Genomic DNA, 26,101 nt, shown 5'->3' on the forward strand with positions numbered 1-26,101 from the left:
GTCATCACATGTGTGGCTTCTCGTAGGACAGTGTTCCCAGACCTTTCCTACCCAATGCCTGTATCCTCCCTTAAATAGGAGGCTTGGAGTCAAAAGCTTCTTTCCAAACAGAATGGCCGAGCGAAGTGCGGGTGTTTCCACCAGAGGCAGGGATCTGGGGAGGAGTTCCACCCCCAGTATCACCCGGCTACACAGTGTTGGACCAACCAGTTAATGTCTGGCCCTGGGAATAGGATCTGTCCTACAGCAATCTAGTACTGTCGTATACTGCTCTAGATTAATGTAACGTGCATGTGTATTATGATGCAATATGTACGAATATAGAACCAAACGAGGAGAGGTAGTATAAGAAGTAAATTGCTAGGTTCCTGATAAGTATTATGACTATACATTTGTAGAAGATGGTGGTAATTTTCTGCGGGGGTGGTTTCTGGAGGTTTATTTTGTTCCTTTGAACAAATCATGTTTTCCTGCTTTTTTATATGCCCTGTGATCTTTTGATGATAATTACACATTTTGAAAAAGCAGCTCCCTTTCAGGCCTACAGCCTGGCTCTGTGCAGGGGAAGATGGCCCTAGTCACCAGGGCCTTTCTGAGCCCAGGATGGGTGTGCAGGCTGAAGGACTTTTAGCTCTTGCCCAGGCATGCCCTTTGGCCTGTGGTGTGAGCTTCTTTGCAATTTTCCTGCATAAATAAATACAAAAAACATGATACTGTGTCAAGATATGGGCCAGTCTTCTTGTCCATTTTGCCTTTAACATTTTTGGATTCTTCAGCTGGCCCAGTACATTGAATCTCTCTGACCCTATAGTTCACTCCACTTTTCTTACTCCCTGTAGAATCATCCGCCTCGTTTTCTCAATGTCAGCCACAATGCTGTCTCCCCAGTGAGAACTCTGCTTCCTCATCCACCATCCTTCTACTCAAGTCTCTGTCTTCTAAACTCCTGTTACTTCCCACACTACCTTCACGGTTCGTCCTTGGCGTTTCCATTCTGGGTGAAGAGACGAACCTCCTTAGATGAGGTTTCTCTAGGAAGGACTTCGGGGGTGGGGGTGCATGTGTGCAAGTGCCAAGTCGGCTTATGGATGATGATGAAAGAGCATAACACAGGCTGTTGTTACAGGTATGAGCAGGGTAGAGGAACTGCTTGCTTTGGCAATCTTCTGGTCCTTGGGCAAGGCTGTAGACCGAAGCCTTGTCTAGCCTCACACTTGAGATAATTTGAAACTTGGTTCCTAGTTTTCTTATCTTAGTGTTATTTATTCCTTCTAGTTTATTATGAATGAATTCTAAATATTATTCTGGTGCTTACATCCTGCAGTGCTAATGCACCAATGGGCTGACTATCTGTAGTGCCTGTTTTTTCTTCATATCTTACAGCACTACACGAACAGTTCCGCCCCATTGGAAAAGGGCCTGGCCAACAGAGAAGACTCCCGGAGCCACCCATCAGTCACTCCGGTCTCAACACTAAGCCCACCCTCCCTCCAATCCCTCACTGTCGCCAGTAGACCAGCGTTTGGCATCTGTTCTTAACATGGAAGATTCTCTCTGATCACTGCAGCCACCTCTGTCCTACCGGGCCATGGATGCTGGCATTTCTCACTCAACCAACTACCTACAAAGAAATGTTCTATGTGCTTAATTCACTCAATCAATTTCTTTTGTGATTCTCTGAATAGCTTCTTTTTTAAAGTCACTCTTAGTTTTTAGGAATGTAATTTCAGTTTTCCCCATAGCTATGAATGACTTTTCCAGCTGCCTCCTGCTCTGAAATGTCAGATGACAAAAATCTCCCAAGATCTCTGTGTTGCTACACGCATAGTGGTTTTTGGATCTATCCAAACAGTATTGTGTTCCTAAAATTTCAATGCGTTCATTTATAACATTAATGTATATGCTCAGGGATTGAAATATTTTCTTTTTCTGATTATAAAAGCATCTTGTGACCGACATGATATGGACTATGTCTCTTAAAGGGAACTAAAGTCATTTTTCATGGCTCTCAACTTGTTTTCAGCCATATGAGGGAGTAAACATATCAGATATTTCTTTTATTTCACCCTTTACCCAATTTTGGTCATGGATGGCTTGTCATTAGAAATGTTTTTAAACTACTTTCATCATTTTGTGGTTTTACCACCCGGCCATTTGCCAAACATAACAAAAGAAACATTGACTAGGTTTACACCACTGGCATTCAGCAGCCAGCTGCCAGTAAGCCTACCCTGGTTGTTCAAACCCTGACATACATCCCTTTGGGGTGGTAAGTGGCCTCTTCTCTGCATCTGATGTGCATGACAACTGCAAACGGGAGCCTTCACACAGTGCTGTATTAATTGTGGAATATTTTAAACAAAAGAGCCTCTAATGACTTCGCTTAAAATATCAAGCCCCCTTATGCAGACTCTTTTCCCATGTCTAACACAAAAATTTGGATATGACACAATTTGCCGTTGGTGCCTCTCTTCCACCCAGACCTAGTCTTGATAGGAGTTGGTTAAAGTTCTTTTCTTGGGGATGGTGGGAGGGGAATGTAGAGGAGAACGTGGAGGAAAGACAAGACTGAGCAAGAAGAGAGGTCATGCTCTCTGGAAAAGCGAGGAACAAAGAGTGAGTGACTGTGTGCCCATGAATCCTCAAGAATAATCTAATCATCACCAGCATCACCTTATGCTTTTAAAAGTTATTTTGAAATATTTTAGACATGCAAGAAAACATGAGCATATTAGTTCCAATTTCAGACAATACAGATATGCACATTTCTTTATTTCTCCCACTAAGCACAATTAAATTATAGGCAGTACATAGAAAGCAAACATAAGACTGAGATGTGGAGAAAAGGCTTTCCTTGGAAACTGAGTAATGACCTGGTGGTGAGTTTCCTGAGTTTTCTTCTTATCTAAAATATCCTGAGCTGGGTGTTGGAGAAGCTGCAATCCAGTACTAAGGGCACAGACAATAAAAAAGCCCACGAAATGCCTGCTCTCTCTAGACAAAGGATTGGGGAAAGGGCAGCGTAACAAGACAGGAGAATTCTTAGAATGCCCTACTCCAGCCAAGCGCCATCGATAAAACTATGACCCCACCCTCTCTCTCCACACCCCTGTCAGTATAGGCATCTACAATTTCTGACTCTAACAAGATTTCCCACCTCCCTACTGAGATTGTGTTAGAGAGATTTCATGGAGAGCCAGGACTTTTGCTCTCTGGCCAATGAGAACCTTTCCCAGAGTGTCATTGAAGCCAACTAGGGACTTGGACTTCCATCCCCACCTGGCAGTAATGACCTCTTCCCCTGCCCTTCAGAGTTGTGTCCGAGAAGGTTTTAGGGAGATCCAAGACTTTCACCACTGACACATCAGTTTGTGGTGTCAAATTGCAGACATGTAGGGAGCAATAAGTAGTGCTTCTCCCTCTCTCAGCCGGGGTGGTATCAATGGAGGGCTGGCTGGGACGGGAAGCTTCCACCCCACCCAGTATGGATAAGGCATCATTTCTCACTTTCTCATTTTTTAATTATCTGACAAGCATCTTAAAGTAGCTGCCATTAAAAAACTACTATGGACATGATCGAAACATGAAAAATGATAGACAACCTCAGCAAAGAAAAAAGTCTTAGCAAAGAAATAGAAGATGTAAGCAAGAACCAAATGAAAATTTTAGAAGAGTATGATAATTGAAATTTATAAATTTACTGTATAGACTCAACAGTGAAATGAAGAGGACAGGGGGGAAAAAATCGGTGAATTTGAAAACACAGCAATTGGAATTACCCAGTCCGAACATCAGAGAGAAAACAGACTAAAAGATAAACAAAGTCAGCTCTAGGGACATGTGGGACTATATGAAAGGAGCCAATGTTTATGTCATTAGAGATCAAGAATGAGAGCAAAAAAGAGTTTGGGGCTTAGAAGTGTTTAAATAATGACTGAAAATCCCCTCAATTTGGCAAAAGTCAAGCCCCTATAAATTCAAGATCATACAGAATTCTGTACTCAGTGAAAATGTCCTTTGGGAATGAAGGGAAAATCAAGTCATTAACAAATGAAGAAAAACTAAGATTATTTTGCCTGAAGACCTATCAAGAAGAATGACTAAAAAATTCTGGAAACAGAACAAAAATATAAAAAAGGGGAATCTGGAGTGTCAAAAGGGAAAAGAGACCAATGGAAAGAAAAAGAAAGGATAAATATAGTTCCTTCATATCTTGAGTTTTCTAATTTATGTTGATGGTTGAATGAAAATTATGTTTTCTCAATATACATAAAAAGGTATGTATAATTTAAAGTAATTATAAACAAGAGTAAAGGTCTTAAAGGAGTTAAGGCTTTTATATTTCACTCAAACTTAAACTATCTAGACCTGTAGGCTATGTTAGGTTATATATGATTGTAGTACCTAGAACATCTCTTTAAAAAGCTACTTTGCGAGATGCTCTCAAGAATCTTATGGGCAAATAAAAATGGAATTAAAAAATGTTCAAGTAATACAATGAAGGCAGAAAAAAAGAAACAGAATGAAAAAATGAAGCCTCAAAGGCAGCCAAAAGTTGCTTAACCTATCTATAATTGCATTGCAGTAAGTGGTCTAAATATACCAAGTAACAGGCAGAGATTAGCAGAATGGATCTAAAAAATGACTTACTTACATACTGCCTATAAGACAACCACTTGAAATTTAACAATGTAGACAGGTTGAAAGAGGATGAAAAAGTGCATGTATTACGCAAACATCAATCAAAAGAAATCAGGAGCGGTGGTATTAAGATCAAATAAGGGTAAATACCTAGGAGTGGAATTGCTGGATCATATGGAAGCTCTATCTTTACACAGAAACGTCAACTCCAAAGAGAACCTGCACCCCTATGTTTATAGCAGCACTATTTACAATAGCTAAGCTATGGAAACAACCCAAATGCCCAAAAATAGATGACTGGATCAAGAAGATGTGGTACATATACACAATGGAATATTACTCAGCAATCAAAAACGATAAACATGTTGTTGTTTGCAGCAACATGGATGGAGCTAGAAGGGATCATGCTCAGTGAAATAAGTCAGAAGGAAAAAGAAAAATACCAGATGGTCTCACTCATAGCAGGAATTTAGAAAACCTTCATAAGGGACCAGGAAAAAGACTAATACAAAGTAAAAATCAAGATCAACAAGCAACTATAAACCGGAGACACACTACAGTGGGGGGTGGGGGTGGGGAGAGGAGAGGAAGGATTAGAGACAAAATAAGGGGGAGTGCAATTGTATGGGGAATATAACCAAAATGAAAATGCATACATTGTGCAAAAATGAAAAATGATGTAAGAAATATTATAAAATATTTTTTAAAAAAGAGATCAAATAAGGGAAGCTTCATAGAAAAAAAAATTACCAGAGGCAGAGGTCTATTACATAAGAATAAAAGGGTCAGTTCCCCAAGAAGACCTAACAAGATTAACCATGTATGCACTAAATAACAAAGCTGCAAGATATGTGAAACCAAAACTGATAGAACTGACAGAAGAAATGGACAGATTTATAATTTAATTATAGTAGAGATCTCAACACTCCTTTCTTCATAATCAATGAAACAAAAACAGAAGACTTCAGCAACCTCATCAACCAATAGACTTTAATTGCATTGCCCATGCAATGACAGCCCCATAAAAATTCTTTTCAAGTGTTCATGGAACATTTAACAGGATAGATCATCTCCTGGACCATAAAGGACTCCTTAATAAATTTATGAGAACTGAAATCATACAAAGTTTCTTTTCTGACATAATAAACTCAAACTTGAAGTTAACAGCAAAAAGATAACAGTAAAATCTCCAAGCATCAGGAAGCAAAACACATTCCTAAATAATCAATGGATCTATAAGAATGTCTCAAAGGAGTTAAATAATACTTCACACTGAACAAAAATGAAAATATACATCAAAATGCAGTTACCACAGTGCTCAAATGGAAATTTATGCCACTAAATATGTTAGAAAAGAGTATTCTAAAGTCAGTAAATTCCTACTTTAAGAACCTAGAAAAACAAAATAAACCCAAAGTAATCAGAAGCAAATAATAAAGAGCAGAAATCATTGAAAATAAAAACAGAAAAAACAAAAAAAGTTGGTTCTTTGGAAAAAATCAGTACAATTCACAGCTTCTCTCTGGTGAACCAAAGAAAAATGAGAAAAGACAAATTACCAATATTAGAAATAAAATGTGATGAAACCATAAACTCTGCAGACATCAAAAGGATAATAAAAGAATACTACAAACAATTCTACATATGTAAATTTGGAAACTTAAGTGAAATGGACCAATTCGTCAAAAAAAAAAAAAAAAAACCTCAACTATCACTCTCAGCTATTATGGGAGATAGCATTTGAATAATAACTTGAATTAAATAATTCATAATTGATTTCTAAAAAAAGAAATCTCCAGGTACAGATGTTTTCATTGGAAAATTTTACCAAACATTTATAGAAGTCATGCTAATTCTATACATTCTCTTCCAGAAAATAGGAAAGAAAGGAACACTTTCCAACTTAATTTATGATTACCCTGGCCTCATGAAGGTAGATGCAAAGATCCTTAACAAAATATTAGTAATTAAAATTCAAGAATATATAAAACTATACACCAAGTGAGTTTAACACAGAGATGTAAGGTTGGTTCAATAGTTTTAAATCAACTAATATAATGTAATTCACCAAAAATAACCTAAACAAGAAAAATCAGATGATGTCGATTGATAAAGAAAAGCATCTGACAAAGTCCAACACCCATTCATGATAAATATCTGGGACTAGAGACCTCCCTTCACCTAACAGACTTTAGTACATATGTATCTAGCCCTAAACAATGTATACTTTTGCTCATGATTCTTTTAAACTATATGTTATATATGTTCATGAATTAACTTTTCCCTAAACATTCTATTTGTGGGATTAATTCATGTAGATTGTGTTGTTTTAAATTTTCCCCAGTGCTATATAATATCCCATATCTTAATAGATCTACTTTTCCGTTAATGGTTGCTGAATTTGTTTCCATCTTTTTTTTTTTTTTTTTGCTACTGCAAATAATACATCTAAAAATATTTTCTAGCAGTTGAATTGCTGTGTTGTAGGTATATACAAGTCTTTATCAGATTTTCCTATATTTGTTGTTTTAACATATCCTCTACCTCATATTAGAGAATTCCCACAGAATCAAGTCTTTTTATTGCTAATCCAATGGATGGTCATGTAAATTCATTTGAATTTCTCCAATTACTAGTGAAGTTGAACATTTTATAAGTTTATTGGCCATTTATTCCTCCTTTTCTGTTAATTGCTTACTTATATGTCTTGCCTTATTTTAAACTGGGTTATCTTTTTCTGATAAATTTGCAGGATTTAATATTCTGGTTATTAATTCTTCATTAATTATGTGTGTTACAGATATCTTTTTCCAAGGCTATAATTTGCTCTTACACAATTTCAATGCTATTTTTTAATGAATGAAAGTTTTTATGATGTCTAAATTTGTCAATCTTTTTTGTCTATGGGATGGACTTTTTCTATCTTATGAATTCCTGCCCTATCTCACTGTCTTAAGCATAGTCTTCGAGAATTTATTGTACTTTTTTAAAGTTTTATTTTATAATTTAAGTCTACAAATCTACCCTGAATATAATTTTGTGGGGCAGGGGTGGCGGGGGAGGTAGAATTTTTCCCAATTTTTCCATCACTTTCCTCTCTCATTTTTTTTTTTTTTTAAAGATTTATTTATACAAGAACCAGAGTACAGGTCAGAGGCGCGGGAGGGTAAGAGGATTCACCAGAAACAGAGCAGGGAGCAGAACAGGCAGACTGACGAAATACACTGCTGGGGGGAGCAGCAGGCGAGGCAGGAAAGTTCTGCCATGCCATGTGGGTTTCTTCCTGGCCTGCCGGGAATCAAACCCGTGCTGCAGAGGCTGTGGACAGCTTCACAGGGGAGCACTCAACCCTCTGCGCCACCGGGGAGGCCCCTCTCGTTTTATTTTCATAAAAGCTTGGATCTGCCTCTGGGTTCTCTATAAGTTTTATCTGCTATACTATTCACTATACATCTATAAAACTCACAACATGGCAGAACAACATGTATACTTCGATTTTCTACAAAATTATATTGGCTGTTTGTATTTTTGCTTTTCCAAGTAATTTTTGAATTTGCTTTTCAAACTACAGATGCCTTGCTTGAAATTGATCAAAATGGGGCCTTCTCGGTGGCGCAGTGGTTGAGCGCTGGATTGCAAAGCTGCCCGCAGCCTCTGCAGCAGCGGTTCGATCCCCGGCCACCAGGTGAGGGTCCCACATGGCGGCAGACCTCTCCTGCCGCCCGCTGCTCCCCTCAGCAGTGTATTTCGTCAATCTGCCTGTTCTGTTCCCCGCTCTGGTGAATTCTCTCACCCTCCCGCCCTTCTGACTGTACTAGTGCTTGTATAAATAAATAAAATCTTAAAAAAAGAAAAAGAAATTGATCCAAATGATATTAATAAATTTGGGAGGAGGAATGGTCTCCATTATATGACTCTCCCTATCTATTACTTGCTTCATTTGTGTAGGTTTTTCTTTGATTCCTTTAATGATATATAATTTTCTTCATAAAAGGCATATATGTATCATTAGGTTTATTCCTACGTACCTTTTATTTTTATTATTGCAAGTGGAATATTCAAGTTTATGTTTCCTGTGACTGGTATAAAGAATGCAGTTAATTTCTAGAGATCATGTGCATTAATTCTAACATTTGTCAATTATGTCAAGATTTCCACTATCAAAAATGACAGCTTCCCCTCTATCACTATTATTTTTTATTTGTATTAAATTTCTGATTTTTTTTGAACAGTCCTGGAAAGAACCTGAATACAATGTTCAGTAGAAGGAATAAGAGTGGGCATACTTGTCTCACTTGTGATTTAATATATTTCGGACCTCCCTGGTGGTGCAAGGGGTTAAGCACCACACTATGAAGCAATCCACAGCCTCTGCAGCACAAGTTCCATACCCGGCTGGCCAGGGAGAAACCCACATGGCGCAGCAGACCTCTCCTGTCTCGATCGCCCGCTGCTCCCCTCAGCAGTATATTTCAGTCAGTCTGCCTGTTCTGTTCCCCGCTCTGATTCTGGTGGATCCTCTCACCCCCCCAACCCCCCACATCACTGGCCTGTGCCCCAGCTCGTGTATGCATAAATAAATAAATCTTTAAAAAAAAAGATATTTCTATTACTTCACTATTACATATATGGTTATTAATTCTTTTATTTTTTGGCAAATAAACTTCTTTGGATAGAGAGCTTCATCTAATTCATCTTCCTCCCTTTCTTCCCTCTTTCATCTCCCTGAGCAGATCACCTGCTGAATATAGGAAAAATAATGTAACATAAAACATTATTTACAGAAACATTAAAAGAACCAACAGAAGTGAAAATCAAGCTGAGGTCACAATATTATCACCACACAGAGTAAAAGGACAAGACAAAAATCATAAGGTAACAGGAGGCAGTTCAAGATGGTGGCATATGAGGTTCCTGGGCTCACCTCCTCCCACAGGCAAACTAAATATACAGCTTACATGGAACAATTCTCCTTGAACAAGAGCCGAAGAGCTCCTCCACCAGGGACAAAAGACCAAACCAAATGGGTAGGAGAGGCAGAGATAGCAGTGGTCCCACCAGGAATCCCCCCAAATACACACTCAATGTGGCGATCTCAATTGGGAAGAAGGTTGCAAATACAGAGCTTCTGCCTGAGGAGGGGGGTTCATGCCCCACATCAGGTTCTCCAGAGAGACACCCCCTATAAAACATCTATCTTTTAAAACTAATAAGGCTTGCATCAAGGAGATCCATGAGGCCTAAGAGGTAATAAAGAAGGGAGAATTTGCTCTTACAGAATAAATGTATAGACTCACATCCTTGGGCCCAGAACAAAAGTAGCATACGTGAAAGAGACACATGAACCCATGCTGAAACATCTACAAAGGGGAGAGGATCTGTTGGAACTCTCTCTCTGAGGACTGAGGCTACAATACTAGCTACAGTGTGCCTGAAACTGTGGTCATGTTGTATGTCAATTATACTTCAATAAAAAAAAAATCATCAAATGATACATAAAACACCCTTTTATTAAACCAGGTGAATCCCGCTTGTAAAGAATAAGTCATGAACCCTTATAAATTGAGTCATAGAACATCACAGTCTACGAAGCAAAAAGTATTAGAAATGTAAATGACTTTCTGAATCACAGCACTATCATCTATAAAACTAGGGGAACAGCAGGATTGCCTCTTCAGTCCTTGGGATGATTAAGCTAGATAATGTATGTGTAATGAGTACAAATAGTGGCCACAAACTTAATTTTAAGTCCATATCCAAAGTGAAAGAAACTTAATCTTACTTTTCCATGAATTCAGGACAGTCTTTTGTTTCTCCTCTTGCTTTTTCATCTGTGACTGTACCTGATTTCCAAGAGTTACAATTTTAAGACATCTGGGTGGGGGGTGGGGCATTGGGTCCCCGCATTACTGAGAAAGCCATGGGTCCTGCCCGCTTTCCAGAGCCCATGCCCATAGCTGCTTCTGCATTACCATCATTACCCTGGCCACTCCAGATGTGCCAGCCCTTTTAAATCTAACTTTGGTTCTCTTCACAAGACAAAAACCCATTGCTCCCTCATGCCGTTCTGGAGCAAGGGTTTGTCTGAGCCCCTCTATGCTTTGACAACCACTCAGCCTTCTTTCCTTGACAAGTTCCCAACACATGACTATACCATAATTCACAGAACCAGCTGCCAGGAAGAACTTTATATGGGAAGCCCAGCAGTGGTCATGAAGTGTCCTGCATTTAAAGTCCCACAATCAAATAGACTTTCTCTTGTATCTCAGACCCTGATATTATGACTCTAGAGTAATGATACTCAACCAGTCTGCACATAGTTTCTCCATAGTCTTGAAAAATACCAGCGCCCTGGTTTCATGCCAAGCCAACTGAAGAAAGATCTGTGGGATGGGGGTTCAGGCACTGTGAAAGAGACCTTTTCTTAAAATCCCTGGAAAGATTTCAATGTGTAGCCCAGTTGAGTACCACAGCTCCTAGAGAGCTGAGTGAGGGTTTTTTAGAACAATTTTGCCAAATGTTTTTTATTATTGGTATTCAGTAATGAATATTTCACACACTCATTAGCATAATTTTTATCATGACTCATTTGAATAACTGAAAAATTATTTTTTGATTAGGTTTAAGATTTCTCATTTATTTTTTGTTAATATGTCCTTATAAATTGTTGGCTTAATGTCTTTGTTACATTTTTATTCTGGAATGGTTGTGTTTTATAGTTTTGTTAGGTTTATGTCTTAAATGTTTGTTCCCATTTGTTGTCAGTATTCATCCCACTATATCACTGGTCTGCATTTCTTTTAAATACAGAAGTTTTTAACTCCTGTTCTCTGATGCACTGTGTGTGTATGTGGGCTCACGAATTCTATTTCCTCAAAGCACTGCAGCTCAATATGGCTTTCTGTGATGGAAAACACAAAAATATCTACATCATCCAATATGGCAACTGTTAGCTCCAGGTGTAGAGTATATAAAATGTGCTTAGTGTAACAGGCACTGGGTTTTAAATTTTATTTACTCTTAATTAATTTACATGTAAATAGCCACTTTTGAGGTAACCAGTGGTCACCAGATTAGACAGTTTGATGATAAAATGTTTATCATCATTTGGGGTTTTTTTTTTTTTGAGTTTAAGTTCTGATTTTGATGAGTTATAATGAATGAAAATAGAGCTCATGTAATTTGTATCTTATAAACTATTAATGTTCTTTATGCCTTGGCCTGCACTCAATTTTTAAAGATCAGAGGGATTGACTACCTAGGTATATTTTCATATTTTATCAACTTGTTCTGTGATAAATAATATTGGTATTTTAATATGTCATTATAGTTCTGTTTCTGTCTCACATATCAAAACATTTTTTGCTATGTAAATTTTGATCATTTAATAAATACTCAAGACTACTAAGTCATAATTATTTCACCTTGTTTTAGTATAAGAAGTCCTATTTTGTTGCATTGAATTATTTTGTGTTTAACTTTCCTTTGAAAGTATCAGCGCCACCTCTACTTTGTTTGCCTGATACATTTTATTTTATCCTTTTAATCTTATTTCTCCTTGGCTGTTTGTTAGCTCAGCCCAAGTCTCTTATTTCCATTTCGAGGCAAAATTAATTGTATTTCTTTTGTAATAGTAATGAAAGTCAACCGCATTTCTATCATTTTGTCTTATATTTTGTGAGCTGAGGTTATTTTTTGTTTCACTTGATATTTTATGGCTTTCACTTTTATAGCTTCTCATTTATAGTGATTATAGTCACTTTGCATGTGATTTGGAAGGTCTATTTTTCCTTTCTCTGATGTACATCATGGAATTCAAAAATGTTTTGATTTCTCCCTGACTTTCCCATTCCCATAACTGCGAATTTAATTAGGAATTATAGACTAAACTAAATAACCTCACCCCTCTTTTTGGCCAATAAGTCTTTAAAGACTGTTTTGACTTTATATTAATGGTTAGACTATTTTATTTCTTTCTGGACTTTCCAGCAACTTCAGTATTTATGATCTTTTTAAAATATGATTGCTTTTGCACAAATTCTAAAAATCCTAAAATTCTAAGAGCCTGAAGGGAAAGTGAGGGGGGTGGGGGAAGACCTTTTCAGAAAAATTGTTCTCTTTGTAATGGAGAAAGCTTGGTTTCTGTGTTCTATGAAGAGAAAGCAGTGAGGGGCAACTAAACTTTTTTTAAACTGTAGTTTTCTTTCTTTCTGCACTTACTCGGTTTTATAAGAGCTCTGTCTTTCTTATTTCATCAAATGGGAAGGCAGATAGGTAGCTGCCAATATATGCCACATTGACCTGACATCTGAAAACACTAAGTTTCCAGACGTTCATAAGGATGCACATATGTGTGTATGTATAACATACCACTATATTCCAAAAAGGTTTGATGACACTTACTGTGGTACAATCGATTAAATAAAACAGAAAGGCTACTGGGGCAAAGAGAAAAAGATGATACTTCATATACAAAGTCCAAGTTCATTCAATTAATCAAATAAAACATCAGGCAGGGGCCTCCCTGGTGGTGCAAGGGGTTAAGTCTCAGCACATGGGCAGCCACTGTAGCATGAGTTCGATCCCCTGCCCAGGAAGCTAACCCACATGGCGCAGCAAACCTCTGCCTTGCCCGCTGCTCCCCTCAGCAGTGTCATCTCTGTCAATCCAACTGTTCTGCTCCCTGTTCTGTCTCTGGTGAATCCTCTCACCCCCCTCACCTCTGGCTGACACCCCAGCTCTTGCATGCATAAATATTTTTTAAAAATCAGGCAAAGAGAAGAAAAGATGGCATTTAATATGTAACGTGCAAAATCTAATTCTGGCACCAGAATTTAGCTTCACTGTAGCCACAGCGAGGACGGAAGTAGAAACAGTCCCCCAGTTTCAAGATTCGCAGTGACCTTAAGGGAAAGAGCTGCCCGACTCCAGCCATTTCTCAGTTCTCCTGTAGGGGGCGCTCTCTGAACCTGTGGGCCACAGGTATTAACTAGTCTTGAGTTTGACACAGTCATTTCTTGTATTGTTCTTCAGTTTAAAGTAGAACACAAAATCCTAATTCCTGCCTCCCCTCCACCTCCTGCCCAAAGCAATTTTTGAGAGACCCTAGCACACTCTCACAGAATGATTAGCTGTCGAGATAGATGCGGCGGAGTTCCTGAGTTACAATCCTGATTCTGTCAACCGCTAGGAGTTTGCTTTGGGCAGTTTCCTTGACTCTCAGTTACTTCAACTGTTAGGTGCAGTCAGGGACAGACTGATGGACGCGTCTGTCCCTGGGCACTACTGGGAGTGGGGTGGAGAAGGAGAAATAATAAATCTGGTTGCACAAAAACCTGCAGGGCGCCCCCCCTGTGGTGCTTCTTGGAAGAGAATGAGGTAACATGTGAAAACTGAAGGGGGGAGCGCGACGGGGAACAAAAGTGCTTTATTGATTCTAAGAGACATTTTTCACATTTTAATATCTTTGAAATCCGGGCACCTTTAAAAATGAATGGCATGCCATTGTTGAATTGGCAGCGTTGTTTTTCTTTCTTGGTGGAATATAAAATGAGGGTGCATGCTACAATCTGTTACTTCTTAGATTCCATAAAATATGGTAGGAATAATTACTGAACGAGACCAGTTTTTCCACAGGGGCAGCCAAGGTCTGTTTGGCGAGATGGACTGGATCCCCCTGAATTTCTGGCAATCAAAGAGTTATTATGCCTGCTGGTTGGGCTCCTTCAGGGAAGGTGTTCAGCAGAAATACAGCTCTCCTGCTTTAACACGAAGCCCTGCGAGGGCCAATCCTTGCATGGACCACCTTTCCCAAACCTCATAATAGGAAAAGAACCACAAGAAGCACAGGTGCCAGGAACCTCCTTTTGTCAGCAGGGAAAAGAATGAAATCACAGGGGCCTCCCTGGTGGCACAAGTGGTTAAGACGCAGCTGTCCGCAGCCTGTGCAGCATGAGTTCAATCCCCAGTGGGCCAGGGAGCAACTAACATGGCACAGCAGACCTCTCCTGACTCACCCGCTACTCCCCTCAGCAGTGCTTTTGGTTGTCTGCCTGTTCTGCTCCCCACTCTGTCTCTGGTGAATCCTCTCACCCCCCGCACCTCTGGCCTGTACCCCAGCTCTCATATGCATAAATAAATAAATCTTCTAAAAAAATAAAATCTAGTAAAGGCACTGATTCAAAGCTCACTGATTTCTAGCATCACTTAATAAACTTTAAAAAAAGAATGAAATCACAGATAAACACAGCAATACACAATCAGAAGGAGATGGAGAGGAAGTGGGCAGCCTGCCAGCCCCTCACCCCCACCCCTTCAGGACCACTTCCCTATGGGTGTGGATATTTTCACCAAGTCAAGACTGTTGAGAAGCCAGTGCCAGGGGGCCCGCCCTCTGTCTTCTCCCTCCTGTGTGTGTGTACAAGCTACTGGCAAGGCTGGTCCCAAGTGCAACCAGAAGGGTATCAGAGACCACTGTGTCTGAGTGCACAGAGCACAGGAAGGGCAGACCCAAGAGCGACACCACCCCAGTTTGGAGGAGGCTACATCTACCCTCAGAGGGAGTTCACACTCCATTCCCCCCGGAATGTAAAAGATTTCAATATTGGACTTGTTAAATGAAAACATTTGAGATGTTGGAAGCACCATACAAAGGACCCATCAGTGATAAACACTCACATATTAGTTCCTTTTGCTCTTAGAAGGATCCTTGGAAAGACAGGAGTGAGAGACAGGAAGGGTTGTTAGGGAAGGCAGGAATGCTGCTGTGTACCTGGCAATGACAGAGCACATGCAGACCAATAAAATTCCCTGTGGGGTGGGCAATCATGCATTCAGTTCTTGGGGTGTCCCGCTTCATCCCTAGTGTCCCAGCAAAATTATTAACAGGGGTCCCGGGCACTGTCCAAAGGATTCTAGTGCAGCACTAATTTACAGATTCACTCTTTGCACAAGTGACAAGCACACAATTTCACACAATGTGAGAAAGAAAATAATTGAAATATAGGATAAAATTTGAAGTAGTAAGGTACTTAAAAGCTTAAGAACAAGGATTTCCAGAATAAGTAAAAACTCAAATTGAAAAGAAAAATGTGGGCCTCCCCTGGTGGCACAGCAGTTGAGCACTGGGCTGTGAAGCAGCCAGCAGCCTCTGCAGTGCCGGTTCGATCCCCAGCCGGCCGGCGAGTGTTCCACATGGCGCACAGACCTCTGCTGTCTCACCCACTGCTCCCCTCAGCAGGTTATTTCAGCAATCTGCCTGTTCTATTCCCCACTCTGTCTCTGACAAATCCTCTCACCTTCCTGCGAATCTGGCCTGTACCCCGGTTCTTGTATAGGAAAAAAAAAAAGAAAAAAAAAAGAAAAATATAAGCAATACTACAGTGTAAAAGATTTCAATACTGGACTTGTTAAATGAAAACATTTGAGAGGTTGGAAGCACCATTTTAAACTGAAAATTCTAAGTATTTTTAAAGTGTTACATTAAGATGTGAAATCAATGAGACCTAGCACCATACATTTTAAAAGACCAAGTAGAGAATGCAAAGATTAAATAAATTGTAAAATAGGATAAGAATCTAAATAGAAAGAAAAGATGGTTTTCTCACCATGTGGGGTCCAAGAGAGTAGGGGGTACAGGGAAGTAAAGGGAGTGAAAAGAGGTTCCAGAGTCCCCAGAGAGTTACCTGACTACATCAACCCGCTGAAATAAAAGCTCACTGCACTTTCAAACATAAGCACTTACAGCTCCAGATGCATAAGCATTGTAGGTTGTTGTTTTTATACTTTTTTGAGAAGTGACCATGTGTAAAAACTCTTCCCCAAAGAATCTGATGAATGAAAACACCCCAACCCCCAGGCTCTACTGACAGCAAAGGGTATGGTTTACAAATACAATGAAATCAACACCTAAAGAATAAACATCTTAGTAGAATAATCTAACACCAGACAGAAAGTCAAAAGAGCAAATGAAGCAAGTTTTTTGAAACAAGAACTATGAAAAATTTGATCCACTAATTAGTGTGTCTCCATCAAATCAACATGGCTCAGCTAAGGTCATATGCTGCTTGCTTGCATTTAAGGAGGAGAAAAGTCTGCAGTTTTATATTTTCTCTTATTTACTAACATGTGAAAAAGCCCCAGGTTTTTTATTAAGGCAGGCAGTTGTTGGCATGAGAGATTAGTTTAGCAATTTGATGAGGTGAATTCCACAGCATGTTAAATTAGAATCCCAGACACTAAAGCCCCAAATCTAATTTTCACCCTAGTTTATAAGGTTCTCTTGAAAATTCTATTATCCTAATGCATGCCTCTAATTCTCTAACTTCTATAAGAAATAGTACTTCCTACCAATTGTAAAGTCAAAAATATTCTCAATTGCCACTGTGGAATATTTAAATTTTATATTTACTGGATCATTGAGCTTAGGTACAGAGCTGATCTATTTTTCCTGGAATTGCAGTGCTTGTAAATTGCAGCAAAATTCCTGATCTAACTATGAATTCTGCCAAATAAAGATTCTGCTCTGCCTGCTAAATTTACCTAGATAACTCTGCTTCCTTATTCTTGGGTTAGGTCTTAAAAATCCAAGTTATATACATTTTATATATATATATAATATATATATAATGTATATATATTCAGAAAGCCAGACAAAAGAAGGAAAAAGAAAAACAGGAACAGGAAGGTGAAGGATGTGAGTTGGTTGCAATCGACCAGTGTCAATAGGTCACTTTGTATTTGAAACTTACTGATGAGAAAATATGCTCTTCCTGTAACTCTCTCCCCTCTCCCAGCTTTCTCTAGGTAACCCCATCACCCCCCCTCAGCTTTCCAGGTCTCTGCTCACACATCACCGTCTTAAGCCTTCTCTGATCACCCTATTTAAAAGCTCTGTGTAGAGCCCACACTTCCAATAGTATCCTCTTTACCTGCTTCATTTGTCTCCAGAGCAATTTTCACCATCTCACATTTATTTTCATTATTTTTGCTTATTGTATATTTTTTCTTACTAAAAATATAAGCCTAGGAGGGCAGAGATAACCACATCTCGGAATTTACAAGTTCCCCATTTATTACCTTGTGGGGCTTTTTTTTTTTTTTTAAGAGCACATATTGTTCGATGTTGCTAATTGGGCAGCCTTATGAAAATGTTATCCGTCTGTGTGCCATCTTCAGAGATGTACTTTACTCCACAGTATGACTGTGACATTTGTCTTTGTTGATGGGTAAGGCTGTAGTTCATTCATTGCTTTCCCATTTTTGCTTTTACTTATCAATGGCATTTCTGCTCTTTTTCTGGCAAAGCAAGCAGCATTGTTTTGAACAGTGTTGAACACACATGCCCACAGGTCCACACTACACCAGAGTTCTCTGTCGCTCTAGCCAGGGGTGGAGCTCTACTCCCAGGACAGACATCAGCTTTAAAAGACGTCAAGTTATTTTCCAAGCTGGCTCTATCAACCAACATTCCACAGTGGCGTGGCTTCCCGTGGATACAGTACTTGTCCACCCGTGCTATTTTCTGGCTGTTGAGTGCCAACCAGTTTGATGACACTAACATCAACTATCACTCTGGTTTTAAGGTGCATTTCTCGAGTTATTAGTGGCACTGAGTATCCTTTCATTTTAGTGGCCACTGATTTTTTGTGAAATACTGTTCATATCTTTTTGCCTGTTCTATTTAGTTATTTGCCTTTTCCTTATGGATCTCAAAAGTTTTCATAAATGCTAGATATTGGCCCTTTGTTAGATTTATACATAATATGTAAATGTACATATTATACTATTAGGGATGTAATCATACATGATATATACATTAGACATATATGTATATAGTGTGTTTGTACATAAAACATGCTCTCCTGGTTTGTGACTTAATTTTCTCTTTTGCTTTTCCCTTTCTCCATTGTTTCCTTGTTATACTTTTCTTTGAGTGGCCATGGGTTTGGAACAGGAGGGAAACACACACTCAGCATAATCCCTCACACTACAAAGAAATTTCCAAGAGAATTTTTCCTCTTGCATTTTCCCATTCATAGCATTTTTGAGCTTTTTCTAGGTAACATTTTGGGGGAATAAACATACAACTCTTTTGACATGTGAGTCATCCATTCTCATTTTTAAATTGTCAAAGTAAAATAATTATTTTTTCATTTCTTCCTCTGAGTAACATTTGGAATTAAACCAATTTCTAATATTCCTCTCTAACCTTAACTAACTGAATTCATAATTTATAGGTAATTGCATAATTTATGGGTAACTTGACAGCTGCTATCATGCTTAGCAAATTTTAATACCATTTGTTGGAATTATTTGCATAAATGGTATTCTGAGAGTCTGAGGGGCCAAGTTTTCATTTCGTTCTAATTATTTTCTCTCCCAAACCTGTTAATTTTACATCAAACTTAACAATAAATCTAAGTTGTTTTTTTTTTTTGCTCTCAGGTTAGATCTAGATTCTCTTAAGTTAATCATCAATTTTCTGTAAAGGTTTTGCTCCCCAGTGTACCCCTAGTGCCAGAGAACCAAGCATCGAACAGTTTTTCAAACAATATTTGCATAATGGATGATGTGCTGTGTAGATCCACAAAAACCTGGCCCTGTATCTTTAAGCATCTAAAACTGTTCACAGCCCACAGATCAATCTATATATAAAGATGTATTCTAGAAAGAAATCTAATCAATGCAGGCAGATTTATATATAAGAATGTTCACTTGATCACTATAATAAAGTTTGGAAACTTTAAACAATGTTCAACAATAATAAATTTGTTCAAACAATTACAGAACATCCACTTGTTAGAACATCTCAAAAACTCGATGTTTTCAAAGAAATGCATATCAGCGTTAGGTAAATAAAACAGACCACAAAACTGTGTATGCAGTAAAATTCTAATTTTGGTCTAGGGTCTCTAGGCACAGAGAAAACTGGAAAAGACCTGGCTATTCTTCAGTAGTTGTCTCCACATTGGGAACCACCCATTAGTATGATCACATTAGCTTGTAAGCACCAAGTTTCTTCACTCTGATACATCTATACTGAAGCATGGCACTTGTGAATTGTGATATTCAACAACTAGAATAACACACCTGAAAAACTAAGAATTCTTAATCCTTTATCAATAACTCATCATGTACCATGCATTCTAAACCTTCATTTGTCATTATATATTCCTGCTTGCAGAATAAGCAGCTGGCAGGCCAAGCCAACCACCTCTGCCAAAGGTGCTCAGGGTGCTGGAAATGGCAGAGGCACCTTTGGATGCCTGTCACTGCCAAGTGTCTGTGGAATCTCTGCCTTGGCTGTGCCAAGTCAACATGCAATATCCACAGCAGCTGAGTATCTCTGTCTGATTTGAAATAGATATATTTTCATTCACTCTTGGTAGATGGTCAGGCACAAGTCACTAAGCATCCAGCAATTATCTATAGTGGTTACATTTTGGCTACTTAAAGATGATTCAAGGGTTTGGAACATACATTTTCATTAACAAAGATTTGGATTCTGGGGCCTCTCTGGTGGTGCAAGGGGTTAATGCACCTCACTATGAAGCAATCTGCAGCCTCTGCAGCACGAGTTCGATCCCCGGCCGGCCAGGGAGAAAACCACATGGCACAGCAGACCTCTCCTGTCTTGCCCGCTGCTCCCCTCAGCAGCATGTCTGTTCTGTTCCCCACTCCGTCTCTGGTGAATCCTCTCACCCCCTGCATCTCCGGCCTGTACCCCAGCTCTTGTATGCATAAACAATCTTAAAAAAAAAGATTCGGATTCTGTCCTACTGACTGCCATGGTCTGCCCCTGTGGGAACTGGGTCTCCTGCTGTGGAGTCTGTGGGGCCTGATCTTCCTGGGCTATTCAGCTATAAGATTGAGGACGCTTCACGTGCCCTGGCAGAAATAGGAAGCATGTGTGTTTCCTCAAGACAGGCAGTCCGAAAGGCAGGTGATGGCACTCAACATTATTTCCTAAGATTGGCTGACATTCCCCGTGGTGACTCCAGGAGGAGGAATTCTCCCTTGGGGTCGAGTCAAAGAATGGGTGTGATGGCAGTAGCAGAGACTAGGAAACAGAACCTCACCGACCATACTGGGTATCCCCCTGGAGGTGGTGGTGTTGGGGGTAAGCCCTCTGGGAAGCAAGGGGAATATTACCAGGCAGAGGAGAGATTCTATGCCAAGCCCCTTCTTCCTCGCCCCCAAGGCAGAAGCCAGGCCTACAGCTGCTAAGTGTTTCATGGAAAATCCACCTGCCTCTTCATTAAGAGCCTTCACGTGCCTTTATTCCCCTGCTCCAGCCCTCCCGTGCTCCTTGGAGGTAAACCGGGCATTTGGAACCAGAAAAATGCTGATATCCACGCAGAAACCAAGGCAACATTTCCAAGACAGACTGAGCTGCAACATCACCAGGATTCAGGGGCCCCACTAACCCAGAATGGACAGGAACCCAGAACTCCCTCATTCATTTCCCAAACATCACATAAGCCTCCCGGGGCTTTGTTTGACCTGGGAAAGCTGAGGGAATGTGGCAAAGATGGAGCTTGAGAGCCTTCAACAGAATGGGGGCTGGGAATCTGTCCTCTACATCAATCATAAGTGACATTCCTTTCACAACCCACACGGTGGTCTAAAATTCACACTCATTACACTGCACACTCTGGGGTGACGGGGAGTGTGGCTTTCAAGCTTGGATAACAAAGTGAGTCTTCCCGAAGACGTCAGGGGAAAAAACCCAAATGCTATCAACAAACATCTGATCTCCATAAGGCAGGGAGGCTTTTGTCTTCCAGCATGTGACAGCGGAATGTTAATCTTCACGTTGGTGAAATCCCTTCTGTCACTGTCAGCTGTCTGGGTTTTCAGTTGCCCCTACATGCCATTCAGTCATAGACTCCAAGTGTGCCCCGCTTTACATAATTAACCACCTTCTGCAGTGGGTCACGGATAAGGAAGCAGCTCTCTAAGGAGTCGATCTTAATTCATCCCTTACCTCCTCCAAGAAGATCCAAACTTCTGTGCCAAAAGTCGACATGACAGGCTGGAGGATTTATACTCAGCCTTTGTGGAGCAATTGACTGGCAAACCTGAATGCGTGTTCTTAAGCGAGCCGCACACCATGTGATCCCAAAATTAAGAAAGAGGGAGTGAATTGCTAATCTTGTCAGCCCAACTATTTTCTGCCTTGATAACATTTGTCTTATTACACTTTGGGTGATGAAAGATTGTAATTGGCTGTTGACACTGATTGAAGGAAGGAGATGTGGGGTTTTTTTGGTGTTTTTTTTTTTTAAAGAATTAATTAGCTTGGTGAGGGGATAACAATTCAAATCTGTGGCTCGCACAGCTGCAAAACAGAAGTGAACTGTCAGAGAGTGTTTTCATCTCTTTCTTCCCCACCTGTTTTTCTCCTTTTGATGACATCTTTTCCTAGATTTAACACATTAAGATGGGTCCGCCACAGAAAGAGGGGGAGTCGGGGGGCTGGGGAGCCTTCAAAAGAAGAAAAAAACACAGCTTTTGGGATTTACTACAACAGAAGCACCGCAAACGTGTGTGTCATTTGCATGCGGTTAAGCGACACTGAAGGAAGACACCAGACACAGAAGCCAGGCCACCTCTGTCACTCAAGTCGGTTAAACCCGTCACAAGCCTGAGACCTGGCGGCTGGAGCGGGGGACACACATGGCTCCCGGCCCAGGCCCCATGGAGGCGACTGGGAGCTCATTTACAGCCTACAGTCCCGCAGGAGGCCGCAGTCCTTGAACCAGCAACACCACGCGGGGGCCCTTTTTACCCACAGAGCAAACACGTGTCCAAGAATTAGCTGGTGTGACGCGGCTGCACACCGTCACCCCAACCCACCCACTTGCAAAATGTTTCATGCTTCCCACACTGGTCCCACACTTTAAATGCCGCTGGTTCCATGGGGCCTCCCTGGGGGCACAAGGGGTTAAGTACCACACTATGAAGCAATCCGCAGCCTCTGCAGCACGAGTTCCATACCCAGCCAGGGAGCAACGCACATGACACAGACCTCTCCTGCCTCTCCCGCTGCTCCCCTCAGCCGTGTCTTTCACTCAGTCTGCCTGTCCTGTTCCCCACTCTGTCTCTAGTGACTCCTCTCACCCCCCACACCTCTGGCCTGTACCCCAGTTCTTGTATAAATAAATAATTCTTTTTTAAAAAAAAATGCCCCTGGTTCCAGACCTCTTGAACCCCAAGGGAGGACCGCACTCATCAAGCAAAGCAACCAAGGCCAAGCACAGGGGGAGCTCAGGGGTCACTGCACATCTTCACCCCCCTAGGTCACAGGGAGCAGCAGGCTGAGAGGATTAGTCACCAGCACCGCAACGGCTGGTCCTGGGCAGCCGGGGCAACCGCCCAAGTGGGGACCACGAGGGGGTGCGACGTAGGCACCCGGGGTGCCCTGTACTCACAAGTCCCGAGGGGCGAGCAGGTGAAGACGCCACCACCAAGCAGGCCGGCAGGTTTGGCTCTCGTCAGGGAGGAGCGGCAGGGGCAAGGGAGGGGGCGTCAGTCTCACCTTAAATAGGCACGCCTCGAGGCTGATTGGCCGTAAGGCGATTTTGGCTTAAAAGGGCCAAGAGCTGCTGGTCACTTTGGTTTCATATCTGGGAAGACAAAGTGAGAAACCAACTCTTTGCAAACTGCTGTTAGCGTTTTCTAATCTGGTACCCTGCGATTTGATTTTATGCTCTCGGTTAACACGTGCAGTATCCCCCCAAAACTAAAAATAAAATGTATATATATATATATATGTATATACATAAACAGTGAACAAACGGAAGATTTGGAAGACAAGGGCTTATGTACAGTTCTCAAAAGAAAATCAGTCCCTTGCAAAGTATGGCCGTGAGTATATACACGTGGCTAAATATATTTGAATTTTTGTATTTGTATTTTTTTGAGAAATGTATGTATTCAGATTTGTATTGCCTTTTTGTTATTAATTTTGCATGTTTTGTGATGTCCTTTCGAATCTCTCTCTATGACAAAATTGCTTTATGCTCAGTTATGCTTCAAAGACGTTGGTGGCACAAAAGGGGAGCATTGCATGGGGGGGTGGAAGGCAAAGTTAGAAATACCAACCATGGCCTGGTGCACAGCTGCTAACAGGACTATAATAAGCCTGCATATCTTGTTCCTTGCATTGTTATGAATATGTTAATAACATCAGCAAATTAATTTTATGGGCAACAAATATCCTCCCTTACCACTACCACTACCACCCCTTGTCATTTTATATAAGATATGTGGAAGTTAACTTTCATGTTTTAGCTTTCGGTTATTGGATATCACTGGGGAAGAGCACTGAACTAGTGCTGCACCTGGTGACTGAGGGGAGAGAATGATAGGGCGTTTATTTGCATGAGATGGTCATATCCTATTGGGCAGAAGCATGCTGTTTTACTTGAATTATTTGTCTGAACATTATATATTATTGTGTGATATAGTCCACCCTCCAGCCACACTGTGCTGGGTTGTTTGTTGATAACTCAATGGTCTCCCCATTTAATCCTAATCTCTTCCCCGGACCACTAGGACTCAGGAGACTACATTTCCCAGAATCTTTGCATGCGCCCTCTGGGGTCAATGCCTCTCATGATGTGGAAAGCAGAAATGAAACAGAAACAATGGGATCGCTCCTCTGTCAACAGGGCCAGACATGTGGGCTTCTGCAGATGTGTGTTTTATAGCAGCTCCTCCTTGCTTTTCTTGATGACTTCCTTGAGTGGCTGAAACAGCCCAATCTGCCTACCACCTGTGGAAAAATCAACCATTAGGTTAAGTTACTGCAGCATGGGTTTCTATTGCATGCAATTAAATCTAATTTTGATAAAATTTGTTTAGAAGGGATGCCAGCTAAGTTTTCGATTTCTGACAAAATTACATATGCAAACACATCTGCAGAGACAAATGTTTTCTAGAACTAAAATGTGAATGATACTATATCATTGATCCTTGTTTGAGAAGGAGGTTCTAGGCAATCCAGTAGATAATGGATAATGCATTAAGCTCCACTTGTGCACAGATGCTGAATCATTAAATATGAAAATTTGTAATGATCTTTGTAAAATAGTTATCAAAGTAATTCAGGAATGACATGTATCCAGGTTAATGACATAATTTAAATGCTTTCTGAGACAGAACTTGGGAGAAACTAAAATAATAGATAACATGTAACATTAAACATTCAGTAAAGTATAGCTATTTAAACAAATCATCGATACTTAGTGATTTAATTACCTAAGATTCCATACTGCATATTAGATTAACTTGAAAGTCAGGTGCTTCAGACAAGGAATAATGGGTCAATTTTAATGCGAATGTTTAAGAACCAGAACTGTTTGAGTCCTGCTTTGCTACTTTCTGGCTTTTATTTTTCTTGCTTGTACTACAGATCATAAGCTCTTAAAGTAAGGTGTAGAATAGTATGATGTCAGAAACATATTTACATAATGGTGAGAAAACTGATTCAAGACTAATTCTTGACATTTAGCCTGTTAGAAATTTATACCCAATGGGCAGACACAGGGCAAAAATAGACTACAGCCTCTTACTGATAAGATTTTAGAGCTAGTAGAGTGCAGTGTTTAAGAAAGCAGAGATTCTGGGATTCAGTCTTCATGGGTTCAAATCCCAGCTCCAACACACGAGTGATTGAAGCAAGTTAGTTAGCTCCTCTGTGCCTCAGTTTCCTTCTCTGGGAAATAGGAATGATTTTCTAACTCTGATGTGATCTGTTATGACCATTAAATCCCTAAGTAGTTGCTTATTGATTTTAATTTTTACTTTATTACAATCAGTCTTTTTCCTGGTCCCTTATTTAGGTTTTCTAAATTCCTGCTATGAGTGAGATCATCCGTTATTTTTCTTTTTCTTTCTGGCTTATTTCACTGAGCGTGATCCCTTCCAGCTCCATCCATGTTGCTGCAAATGGCATGAGTTTACCGTTTTTTGATTGCTGAGTAATATTCCATTATGTACATGTATCACATCTTCTTGATCCAGTCATCTATTTTTGGGCATTTGGGTTGTTTCCATAGCTTAGCTATTGTAAACAGTGCTGCTATAAACAGGGGTGCAGGTGCCCTTTTGAATTAATGTTTGTGTCCATTGGGTAAATACCTAGGAGTGGAATACCAGAGACACACTACGGGCTGGGGTGGGGGGGCGGGGAGGAGGGATTAGGGCCAAAATAAGGGGAGTGGGAATTGTATGGGGACTCTAACCAAGATGAAAATGTATACATTGTGCAAAAATGAAAAATGATGTAAAAAATATATAAAATAATAAAAGTCAGGGTAAATACAGGTTATATTCATGTAAGTGTGCAAAAACCAAATTTACAATTATATAAATTTATTTATGGAGCAAAAACCAAAAATCTACAAGTAGAGCAAGTGCCTCACATGGTAAACATATGCTTACTGTTATTAGT

General features: G+C 40.2%; 1 protein-coding gene and 1 long non-coding RNA gene across 2 annotated transcripts in view; one reads left to right on the forward strand and one right to left on the reverse strand.

The window, feature by feature from the left end:
* Nucleotides 1-1,951, forward strand: part of LRGUK (leucine rich repeats and guanylate kinase domain containing) — a 92,523-nt gene extending 90,572 nt beyond the window's left edge. Inside the window, exon 20 of the mRNA XM_037513418.2 lies at nucleotides 1,384-1,951. Coding sequence (XP_037369315.1) covers nucleotides 1,384-1,514 — 131 coding nt within the window. The 3' untranslated portion in view covers nucleotides 1,515-1,951. The remainder of the gene's footprint in view (nucleotides 1-1,383) is intronic.
* The window catches only part of LOC119247188 (uncharacterized), a 65,730-nt gene extending 42,587 nt beyond the window's left edge, over nucleotides 1-23,143 (reverse strand). Inside the window, exon 1 of the long non-coding RNA XR_005125657.2 lies at nucleotides 23,076-23,143. This is a non-coding gene — a long non-coding RNA (uncharacterized LOC119247188). The remainder of the gene's footprint in view (nucleotides 1-23,075) is intronic.
* Between the last annotated feature and the right edge of the window lie 2,958 nt (nucleotides 23,144-26,101).

This window comes from Talpa occidentalis, unplaced genomic scaffold, assembly GCF_014898055.3.
Source record: "Talpa occidentalis isolate TD23 unplaced genomic scaffold, MPIMG_talOcc4v2.1, whole genome shotgun sequence".
Taxonomy (NCBI): domain Eukaryota; kingdom Metazoa; phylum Chordata; class Mammalia; order Eulipotyphla; family Talpidae; genus Talpa; species Talpa occidentalis.